The sequence below is a fragment of the Squalius cephalus genome (genome assembly GCF_949319135.1).
Source record: "Squalius cephalus genome assembly, chromosome: 24".
NCBI classification, from domain to species: Eukaryota; Metazoa; Chordata; class Actinopteri; order Cypriniformes; family Leuciscidae; genus Squalius; species Squalius cephalus.
In genome coordinates this window covers 24622265-24634653 of record NC_137145.1, presented here as the reverse complement: position 1 = coordinate 24634653, position 12389 = coordinate 24622265, and the positions used below count along the sequence as shown (strand labels likewise).

At 37.5% G+C, this 12389-nt stretch overlaps 1 protein-coding gene and 1 long non-coding RNA gene across 2 annotated transcripts; both read left to right on the top strand.

The window, feature by feature from the left end:
• Window positions 1-938: 938 nt before the first annotated feature.
• LOC307152804 lies at window positions 939-3532 on the top strand. The gene is made up of 3 exons (XR_013820054.1): window positions 939-1008; window positions 2849-2977; window positions 3481-3532. It is a non-coding gene; the product is annotated as an uncharacterized lncRNA (long non-coding RNA).
• A 62-nt stretch (window positions 3533-3594) lies between these two features.
• On the top strand, window positions 3595-8535 carry LOC307153106 (rho GTPase-activating protein 22-like). The gene is made up of 6 exons (XM_079862280.1): window positions 3595-3634; window positions 3879-4085; window positions 4176-4356; window positions 4917-4988; window positions 8045-8263; window positions 8465-8535. Exons 1-6 carry the CDS (start codon window positions 3604-3606, stop codon window positions 8487-8489), a joined length of 735 nt encoding a protein of 244 aa, XP_079718406.1. The 5' UTR covers window positions 3595-3603; the 3' UTR covers window positions 8490-8535.
• The last annotated feature ends 3854 nt before the right edge of the window (window positions 8536-12389 follow it).

The following is a 12389-nucleotide window of genomic DNA, read 5'->3' as shown; positions in this document are numbered from 1 at the left end:
GTGATTATTTAAATTCCTTTCTGTGTAAAGCACTTTGAATTGCCATAGTGTATGAAATGTGCTATATAAATAAACTTGCTTTGCCTAATGTTGCATCACAATAAATAAATAAAATGGATGTAATTGATTGTGACAGTGAATAAAAAATATGCTGATGTACATGGACTCAAGTCACTTTTTTTCATTCATTCATATAAAATATAAATAATAAAAGTGTAAAATAAATTAAAATTACTGTATTATACTGTAAAAATAAGTTGCAGTAAGGGCATCTTACTGTAAAATGAAATTGCGGTAAGGGCATCATACTGTAAAATGAAATCGCAGCAAGGGCATAAAATGTCTAACAGTGTACAGTGATTGATTACTGTTTGTCTTATTAGATGAGTTATAAGGAATGATGTCCCTGGGTCAACACAAGATATTTCATTATTATTATTACATAGTGATAGATTACAGTTTGTCTTAAATTATATATTGTATTATTATGATTATGTAAATACAGTGATTGATTACTGTTTGTCTTAAATTAGATGAGTTATAAGGAATGATGCCCCTGGGTCGACATAAAAATATGATGCCCCTGGGTCAACGCAAGATATGTCATTATTATTATTATTATTATTATTATTATTACATAGTGGTAGATTACAGTTTGTCTTATATTAGATATTGTATTATTATTATGATTATTTATGTACAGTGATTGATTACAGTTTGTCTTAAATTAGATATTGTAGTATTATTATTACTTAAATACAGTAGGCGCGTTTCCATTACAGATTTGCGCAAAACTTTTGCGATTTTGTTTCTAAATGTTGACAAAAAACTATTGCGAAATGACGGAGTTTCCATTAACCGATGTTATGCGAGTAAAGCTCTCGCGATAAGAAAAATCATTCCAAAAACCATGGCAACGGATGTTGGTAGGTTTATGTACTATATCCCAGTCACTGCACTAGCCCTTATTATTAATCGAAGGAGATGTGTGTTTTCCAAGCATTAATGGTAAGGAACGACCCTTATTATACTTGTGAGCGGCACATATGAGGTGTTTCTGGGTGTTTCTCCCTCATATCTGCTTCGAGGTCTTGCTTGTGGCATTTATTTGAGGTTTAGAATCCATTATTCCTGTAATTATTTTGTATTGTATGAATTTAATTAAAAAAAAAAACCTCTGTCTCGTATTCTGTCCACGTGTTTCCATTGGACGTGTTTCCGTTGGGCGTATTTTCAATTCGCAATTTCAAATAGCCTTTGCGCAATTTGAAGAGTAATGGAAACGCACGTTAGTGATTGATTACTAGTATTTGTCTTATATTAGAGTTATAAGGAATGGTGTCCCTGATGTCAGCATACAAATATGATGTCCCTGGGTCAACACAAGATATTTAGTGTTAGATTATAGTTTGTCTTATATTAGATATTGCATTGTTATTATTTAAATACAGTGATTGAATAACCCGCATTATTGGTATTTGGTCCCATCCGCGAAAGTGTTTTGCTTCTTTTACAAAAGGATAAGGGTCTGCTAAAAGAATGCAGGGTAAAAGTGATATAAATCAACTGGAGAAAAGACCCGACCACACGATCACGGGGAAAACACCACACTGGGATGGCGAAACGATCGCGGGCGCCCTTAACGTTACTTATCCGATAGGAAAGGGGTTTGGGCGATTTGCACCTTATATTGGCAGTTTAGTTAATGTTAGTTAGTAATGAATTCATCGTGAAATTAAAAATAATGCATTACGCTGAGTAGATACAGACAAACGTTTGAAATTATACATTTTAAAGAAATTGCACTTACCTCTGTGAAATGAAGTAGAGAGGTTGAAGCCTGAGAAACTCAAAAGTGGCGCTAAATTTGGATGATGCCACTTGATGAATCTGATTGGTTGATCAACTTTACCTTAAGCACCTCCCTTGAACTCAGCAGAATCAAGACGTGCTTGCATGTTTAAGCACTGTTAATTAAATTTGATTCCAGTTGTTTTTCAGCTAAGTATACTTGGAGTGCTGAGGAAGTCTTGTCTCTTTATAACTATTATATAACTTTATAACTTTTAACCAAACCAAATATTATTATCCACCTAGCTTATTCCTACGCCCCATGACGCTTTACGCGAATTATGGGTGTAATTTAAGAATTACGCTGTAAACAATCATTGAAAAAGGCTCCCTCTGAACGCAATACGTTAAATAATTGTCACAATGAGATGACATTAATCTACTCACCCTTCAACCATCGAACATTAAAAGGAAATTTAAAAGTGTAAATCATCAACAAGGTATTTCAACAGATCAAATAACCCCAAAAGCGCGAGTCTTACCACAGCAATAACGGACGGGTTAGGCTAAATATCACTGTAGTAATATGTAATTATGTTGCCTTAATCAAACATGTGCATTAACTTAAGAATTACTTGATACTATTTCAAAGTGATTTCCGTCATTCTGTCAGATTACAAATTGCATTTACCTTTGAAAACGAACCTGGAAAGAAACGTGATGATTTGAGGAGAATAACGAGAGATTATCTGGGCATTCCAGTGAATTATTAATGGAATATATCATAAATTAAATTCGGCAGAACAGACCACAAATGTGCAGTATAGGCTATGTTGTCCTTTTTCATACTTTTACCGAGGATTGCAAAGGGAAAAAATAAAATAATCACGAGGAAAAGAAAGCAGCGACTGAAAAAAAGTTATAACATGTCACGTTAAAATACCAAGTATAACGTTATTCTCATAATGTCTGAAAATAAATCATGAAGGAAAATTGACAGCTCATCCAGCTTTATCAGCTTTATAGCAACCTTATGATTTGAAATGATTTGTTTCAGCCTTTTTGAATGGAAGTTCCCCAAACTTGAAGTGCCACCCATAATTCAACACGCAGTAAGGTCATCAGGAATAGGGTGGATATGGGAATAATACAAATAATGTGCAAAGTAACGCCATTGTGCTTCAGGGTAAGTAGCCTTCCTGATCTAAATCAGCAATCTTAACTAATCAATTAATCTTCAGAACTGATTGAATCTCACAAAGACATATCAAGGTCATATTTCACCTTTTTTTTTTTTTAAGTATATTTTTCCTATTTTTAGGACCATTAAATTATTTTAGATGCATTTTACTCTCATTACTGTAATACAAGTATGATATAATTTTAAGCTTAGACATACTTCCTGATTACAAATGCTAAAATGATGTATACATACTTTACAATTTAAATGTTATCATTAGTTTAATGCTAAAACCTCAATAGTCACAAACACGGTCCTCCCTTTCTTTAGGCAAAATTTAATCCCCAAATGTATTTATTTTGCTTGTTTTTTTTTGTTTTTTTTGGGTGAAATATGACCCATTTGTTAGGGTGAAATATGTCTTTCAATGTAATTGTAAGTTTTGTGAGTTCTTCTTTTTGTTTTGTATCACACATACTAAACTTTCAGCTGCTCTCATTTCTTTGCAGACTAATATTGATGGTCCAGATCCAGCATATGTAGCAGCACCCAAGCCAATGCCTGTATTTGGGGTCTCCCTTCAAAAACTGAGGGTCACGGGACAGATGCGGCAGGGCGTTCCTGTGGTGCTCATGCAGATGGTGGAGTTTTTGGAAAAATATGGTAAGAGGTTTGTGGGTTTTTGAAAGTGCTCAGTTTATTGTTTCCTTCTTTAAATTAATACATGATGTAAGCTAACTGCATGATTTGTGTTATCTTAGAACTGTACATTTCTGAAATACATCACTTGGACAGATTTACCTTCTGATAACAGATCACTCTAAATTGTAATGTAGAAACATGCATTGTGCATTGTGAAAATCGCTATACAAATAAATGTGAAATGAAATATGGTTTGTGCTTGAAGGTCTCCATCAGCGTGAACTGTTCCGTGCCAGCGGATCAGAGGCACGGTGCATTGCGTTGAGGGAAAGTCTGGATCGTGGGGAAGTTCCGGCTTTTCGCAGCGATGATGTCCACACCGTGGCCTCTCTGCTGATTCTCTTCCTGAGAGAACTGCCCCATGGACTCATCCCAGACAGGGACGCCAGACGGCTCTTGAGAGTCTATACAAGTGCGTTCACATTCGAGAATATTCTTATTTTCTCACCAAGGTTTCTGCAAATATGACCAAATCTGTTTTGATTCTCTGTCGACCCTGCAGAAACCAAAGGGGTGTCTTTGAACCTCAAGCGTGCAAAGAAAGTCCTGTACAGTTACGCACCTGAAACCTTCAACATCCTATCCCTGCTCATCCACTTCCTGTCCCGGGTCACTGCCCAGTGTCATGTCAACCACATTTCATCAAAGGACTTATCCGAAGTTTTTGGACCCTGCATTTTTCAGTGAGTGTTTGAATGTAGCCTATATATTATGCCGTTTTGTCAATCAAATGAGGGGAAAAAAAATCAGATTTTTGCTAATAATTTGTTAATTAATAAGTCAAGCCTAAATTGGTACTTTAAAATATATATACATGTTGCTGTTTGTTGACATAAACAGCCCTTATAAAAACCCAGCATGAACATGTTTATTTCCAGTAACAATTTACAATAATAATAAACGGAGCAATTCCAATATTTATACAATATTTATTCCTCACACCATCGGTGCTCAGGCCCTAACAAGGTCTCGTTAGTTAACATTAGTGAATGCATTAACTAGCATTAACTTACAATAAGTGATATATTAGTTATAGTATATATTAATCTTTGTTAATGCTAGTGTTACGGAACATGGACTGATACGGATGGTGAGTAAAACACAACCGGGTTATTGAACAGTTAGAGTGAATATGAGATGTGACAATGCAGATCACAGGTAGCTGAAAGAATGCATAGAGAGTCTGAGTCCAAGTTAGCGTTGATGGTAATCATAGTAATAGTAGTTTGGTGTTGCCTTACAGGTTAACGAGGAAGAGACACAGGAGACTGGAGATTAGAGGTGCAGGAGAATTGACGTGGAACAAACACAGGAGGTTGGTAGGCAGCTCAGTATCACAGGGAACATACAAGTAGTCCTATGCATAGTATTAGTAAGTTGAAATTAACGTTAACTAAGATTAATAAATTATTTAGAAGTATATTTATTGTTAGTTCATGTTAAAGGGATAGTTTACCCAAATATGAAAATTAGCCTGGTGTATATGACGTTCTTCTTTCAGATGAATACAATCAGAGTTACATAAAAAATGTCCTGGCTTTTCCAAGCTTCATAATGGGAGTGAATGGCTGTTTGTCTTTGGAAGTCCATCAAAGTGCATCCATCCATGATTAAAGTCGAAAGATCCTACTGACCTTGGTCTTTATCAGTCTCTCCTCTTTTCCTTCTCTGCTAATATCTCTACTGCTAAAATGACTTACTATTACAACAAAATTAACAATTCTTCAGACTCTCGCATGCTTTATAAAAAACTTCTCCTCTCTTCTCAACCCTCCTCCTCCTCCTCCTTCATCAACACTAACAGCTGACAATTTTGCTACATTTTTTACATAAAACAATCAACATCAGCGACCAATATACCAATTCACAAACTGACACACTCATTTTACCAGCTAACACACACATTCTTCCCTCCTTCTCTCTACTTTCAGAGGCAGAAGTCTCCAAACTTCTCCTTTCCAATCGTCCTACCACCTGTCCACTTGATCCTATTCGCACTAACCTACTTCAAGCCATTTCATCCTCAGTTGTACCCACACTCACACACATCATAAACATCTCTCTTCACACTGGTACCTTTCCCACAGCATTTAAGCAGGCTCGTGTAACCCGACTGCTTAAGAAACCCACTCTAAATCCAGCACATCTGGAAAATTACAGACCGGTATCTCTCCTTCCATTCATCGCGAAAACACTTGAACGACTTGTTTTCAACCAGATCTCTTCCTTCCTTACACAGAACAACCTCTTGGACAACAATCAGTCTGGTTTCAAAAGCGGCTCCTCAACTGAGACTGCCCTGCTGAAGCTCTGAGACTGGCAAGAGCAGCTTCCAAATCCTCAGTTCTCATCCTGCTGGATCTGTCTGCTGCCTTTGACACAGTTAACCACCAGATACTCCTGTCAATCCTAAAAATGAAGGGCATCTCGGGAACCGCACTTCAATGGTTCAAGTCTTACCTCTCAGGTAGGTCCTTTAGGGTATCGTGGAGGGGTGTGGTGTCTAAGACCCAACATCTAGCTACTGGAGTGCCTCAGGGCTCAGTGCTTGGACCGCTTCTCTTCTCAATCTACATGACATCACTAGGATCTGTGATTCAGAAACATGGCTTTTCCTATCACTGCTATGCTGATGACACACAACTCTACCTCTCATTCCAGTCTGACAATCCGACGGTGGCTGATCATATCTCAGCCTGCCTGACAGACATTTCTGGCTGGATGAAGGACCATCACCTTCAACTAAACCTTGTGAAGACAGAGCTACTGGTCCCAGCCAAACCAACACTTCATCACAACTTCACCACTCAGCTAGACTCGTCATTCATAACTCCATCAAGGTCAGCCAGGAACCTTGGTGTGGTAATTGATGATCAATTGAACTTCACAGACCACATTACTAGAACTGCCCGGTCATGTAGATTTGCCTTGTACAACATTAGGAGGATCAGGCCCTTCCTATCAGAACATGCTACACAACTCCTTGTCCAAGCGCTAGTTTTATCCAGACTGGACTATTGTAACGCTCTCCTGGCTGGTCTTCCAGCTTGCACGGTCAAACCTCTGCAACTGATCCAGAATGCCGCAGTTAGAGTTGTCTTTAATGAGCCGAAGAGAGCACATCACTCCTCTCCTCACAAAACTGCACTGGTTGCCAGTTGCTGCTCGCATCAAATTCAAGTCACTGACGTTTGCCTACAGAACAACCACTGGTTCTGCTCCCTTTTACTTAAACACATTACTTCGGACTTACGTGCCATCCAGAAACTTGCACTCTGCAAGCGAACGACGTCTTGTGGTGCCATCTCAAAGAGACACGAAATCTCTTTCTTGGACCTTTACCATGACTGTTCCCTGCTGGTGGAATGATCTGCCAAACTCAACCAGAGCTGCTGAGTCCATAGCCACTTTCAAGAAACGGCTGAAGACGCTTCTTTTTCGGCAGCACTTGATCCAGTAATACTAACACTTTCTCTACTATTCTATTCTGTTCTGTTCTATAATAAAAAAAAAAAAAAACATTTACTGCGTTAGATTAAACTGAGAAGGGTCATAGCACTTGCATCTTGTTGTCCTACTGTTAGTTTAACTGCTTCTATTGTTCTCATTTGTTAGTTGCTTTGGATAAAAGTGTCTGCTAAATGAATAAATGTAAATGTAAAGTGCTCCACATGGCTCTGGGGGTTAATAAAGTTCTTCTGAAGTGAAGCGATGCATTCGTGTAACAAAAATATCCATATTTAAAAGTTTATCGACTAAAATAACTAGCTTCCGGCAGACGGCCGTAAGCTTCGATTTATGGCGAAAGACTATCCCTTGAACTTGACGCACAACGTAATGACAAACGCGGTTGCCCAGTCCTGTTTGTTTGAACCGCGAGAGGCGTCAAAGCTCACGCTACTCCTACTGTACATCCTACGTCATACATCGTCGAGTCTTACTCTTCTGGCGTAAGTCGACTTGCGTATGGCCGTCTGTTGGAAGCTAGTTATTTTAGTTTTAAATATAGATATTGTTCTTACATGAACGCATCGCTTCACTTCAGAAGACCTTTATTAACCCCCCAGAGCCGTGTGGAGCACTTTAATCATGGATGGATGTGCTTTGATGGACTTCCAAAGACAAACAGCCATTCATTCCCATTATAAAGCTTGGAAGAGCCAGGACATTTATTGTATTGTATAACTCCGATTGTATTCGTCTGAAAGAAGAATGTCATATACATCTATGTCATATAAAGAACAATGTCATATACACCTAGGATGGCTTGAGGGTGAGTAAATCATGGGCTAATTTTCATTTTTGGGTGAACTATCCCTTTAACTGATGTTACCTTGTTGTAAAGTGTTTCCTCATTTCCTGTGTTTGCAGTGTTCCTGACAGCAACTTCAAGCCAATGGAACAGCTGCTGTGCACTTATCTTACGCAGCACCTTATAGACAGCGTCACATTCCTGCTTCCCAACATGTACCCTCCCGAACCCTGCTGTGATGCGCTCTCCACAGGGGACTGCGCCCCGCCACCAGCGCTGCCGTCCAGTCTGAGTATGGGTGGAGCCAAGAGGGCAAATTCACCTGTCTCATCCATCAGGTATGGACTCAGCAGCTCAGCTATCTGCTTACATTTTATTATTATGTTAGTAAATGTCAGCAGGCAAGATGTCTTCGCAGCAAGTGAGTCTTCTTTCTTCTCTCACTTTTAGATTCCATCTTTTAGATATGGAATAGATTTATTTACTACTGGTAAACTGGGTTTGTATGCCAAGACTCATGATTATCTCTCTTCTTTCAGGCCTGTTGCAGAAGGACGTGTGTAGGACTGTGCTGCAAATAAGCACAAACAGTCTTTGCACAGAAAAAAAAGACCCCCAGCACATATACAAAAATAAAATAAAAAACAAAAAATTTAATCATTTCGATAAAATGATTAATATATTGTAACTAATAATATACTGTCCTTTAGTCTAATGATGACAGGGATTATCTTGAAATTTATTGTTGAAAACGGTGAATTTACACAAGCCCTACTGTGATAATCTGTAGACTGTAAGCAGTGGAGCCTTAAATGCCCTTATTGGTTCAAAAATTATTATCATAAACATAAGTGCAACTTTGGACAGTTGGTGGTGCTAGGGGGATTGAGTTAGAGACTCCAAAATTGCTATGGTTAATGTTGAGACTGACCTCTATCTGTGTGCCAAATTTCATAACGTTCCTGCGAGCGGTTCTATGGGCTGCCAATGCCATAGACTCCCATGGTGGAAGAAGAAGAAGAAGAAGTAGAAGAAGAAGAAGATCCAATAAATTGAGACAGAAATAAAAATATGATTAGATTAAAAAAAAAGCTGTTGCATGGAGAGCTCAGTGGCTCAGAAAATCAATCCTCCATTGGGTCGCATTCAGATCTCAGGGTGTTTTATTTTTATTTTATTTTTTTGCTGGATATACAGTATTTAGACATAAACGAATTGTAATGTACATACACAAAAATATATATGTATTCCTGACATAAAACTGGAAATCAACCCAATGAATTCTGTATAAAATGATTTTGAAAATGCCACATTTAATCTAGTCATCATTGTCAACAGTAGCCGAGTTTCCATTACCCTTCAAATTGTGCAAATTGAAATTGCGAATTGAAAATACGCCCAATGGAAACACGTCAATTTCGCAAAAACTCCCATTTATCGCAAACAAGTTTTTACGCTCGCATGAGGTGGTTTTTCAGGCAAATCGAAAAAGAAATATACCAACGTCCGTTGCCATGGTTTTTGGAATGATTTTACTTATCACGAGAGGAAAAAATTAAGTTTTAGTCGCATAATTTCGTAATCGTTTTTTGCCGACATTTAGAAAAAAATCGCAAAAGTTTTGCGCAAATTAGTAATGGAAACGTGATGTGTGATTGCTCCAGCCTGGCTAGCGCTGAGAAGAGTAACAGATACCACTTGACTACGGTGCTTTAAGCGCGTTAATGTGCATTTTCAGCCATAGACATAAATATTTTTACACCGGTATGTATTATACACCGGTCTATTTTTTCAGCCACCGGTCTAGATGATCGTTTGTAATGACATTGAAGTTTAACAGCCATTTAACGAAATACACAATTTGGCCTACAAAAAAAGTCATCCCTGCAGCGATCCATTGCTCTTTGTTTAAGCTGTCCGATCGTGCCATAACAAACCATTATTTTGTTAAGCTGTTTCATATTCCTTCCTCCTTTTGATTCTGGATTCTCTTCATCTTGTTTTGTTCAATAAACACAGCCTGTGATTAGATATGGCTCAGCTCCTTCCAGCACCCATTTCACAGGAACAGGATTGGGAAACAGCGTTTTAGAGGTTGTACATCAACCAGTTGCTTAGATCTAGTCAATGCTTTGTGCCTGTGTGGTTGTGGTTGTGAATCACTCAGGGGAAATTTACTAAGATTTAAATAAGAGTCCAAAGGAAAATGATTTTAAAAATGTTCTACTCTCTATATTCATGCAGGTTTCATATAGTTTTGAAAGAAAATCGATTTTCAAGAAAAGTTTCAATCTAAAGTCTGTAAATATGTTGTGGTGAAGCCATCGAGTAAAAATTCATATTTTATTTGGTTTCACTTTACTTTGATGGTCCCTTTAACACATTCTGTTGACTTTAAGTAACGTTGCACCTACATGTCGACTAACTCTCATTAGAGTGTTAATAGACTGGTAGGGTTAGGGTTAGAATAAGTGGACATGTAGTTGCAAAGTTACTTATAGTCAGTAGAAAGTCTGTTGAGGACCATCACAATAAATAGTTATCAGATATTAAGCAGACTGTCTACTAATACTCTAATGAGAGTTAGTTGACGTAGTTGCAAAGTTACTTAAAAAGGGACCATCGAATATAGTGTTACTTTTTCTTTACACTTTACAATTTTCTAGGGAACGTATCATGAATTATTAATTCGTATTACTCGTCTCATTGGAATACTTGATTCTGATTGGTCAATCGTGCCAATCGTGCCATCCAGTGGTATGTTATTTCCTGATAGCAACCGGTAAAAACCGATAACACAAACACAGGCTCATCCGGGTTACTGAAGTCGACGCTATACTGCTAGGAACCATTTTACTTTGTGGAAGTTTTGCATTTGGTGAACTAATAAAATATTGAAACTCAAATCAATATTTTGATTACAATTATTTAATTATGTCAACTGGGTTTCGTGGACTCACTCTCTTGTTTCTTGTTTGTAGTTTTGTACACTGCAATGGGTTATAAGATAACAAACAAGTCAGATTTTAAAACAGTTTCATCTCAAATCGATATCTCTTATCCCCATAATTATTTATGTGGTGAAATGCTGTGGTATGAATTTACCATGTCCATTAAATGTCAGTCAAGTTTGAACTTGCCGCTTGCTATCAACTGCTCTCACAATTATGATTTCCTTGTTTTGTTTCTGCAAGTTTCGACATGTTAGTCATACCACATGACTTTGTTGGTTAAATTACATTTATTATGATCATTTCATTGACTCAAAAAAAAAAGTTATGGAAGGCTTAGTTTATTATGGGAATACTCATAAGGCATACGTTTTGTAAGCTTATAAATAATTTATTAATGAAAGTCACAGGCTTAGGCACTTCCTTTGTAAGCAAAAGACAGACGTCTTTAAAGTACAAAACACTCAGCGTTTTAGAGCACCAATTTGCTTCCTTTGTTCTGCTTGCAAAAGCCTCATTAACAAACTAATCCACCCACTGTGCACTCTTCAAAATGAAACGTGACCTCACGTCCTCCATCTATTCAGTAAAATCATGAAGATCGTCAACCACTTTGTTCTCAAACCCAATACAAATGTCTGAGGCAACTTAATAATGCAAGTCGTTCCTTCACATAGCTGCCCTTTTGCATGAAGGCATTTCTGTGTATTTAATGAAGTGTGTGTTTTCCATTTATCAAAGCGCCTTTATTGGCCAGGTTTCCAAGGCTTTCTTGTCACAGGTCATTTGTACGACCATATGAGCAGGTTTTTTTTTTGGTTTTTTTTCAATTGTATTTTTTTTTCCCTTCCGTTTCAAAGCCTCTGCACAATTGCACATTATTTTCAAATAATCTAGGCATCCTTATTCATTTTTTTTAATTATTATGATCAGTATATTTTATTATGTGTAGGTCATTTCTACTAAGCAAATTAGAATGGTTTCATATCATCATCATCTGGGAAAGAACCAGCAAATGTTCTCTATGAAGCCTTGAGTGATAAAGCTACCATCATTATGTTGCTTCATGCACATTTCGCAACACTTTTAAAGTGAAACGTCCAGTTAGTCGCTCTAAAAGCACATTCAGTTTTATCCGAAACAGATGACTGTGAATCTGGCAACGTTTGATTGTGTAGGTTGTTGTACATATCATGGCTGTTCAGAAATGAAATGTCCGCTGAATGGCACTAAAAGGTTAATGTTCTATCGTGTTTGAAAATAACGTACCTCCTACACTAAACCCTACCATTAACCTAACTGATAGTCTTAACTAAAGCATGCAAGAGATTAAAAAAACACATTTACTGAACCAAACACAGCATTTTAGCTGCTTTACAAGTGTTTCAGCTCTTTTTTGTGTGTTTCACAGCACTTACACCAAAGCGCTTCACATTGCAAGTGCAATGCTGTATCAGGTGAGCAGTCGAGCAAGTTTATACATCAGAAAAACCATATAAAGCTGATGGTGTGA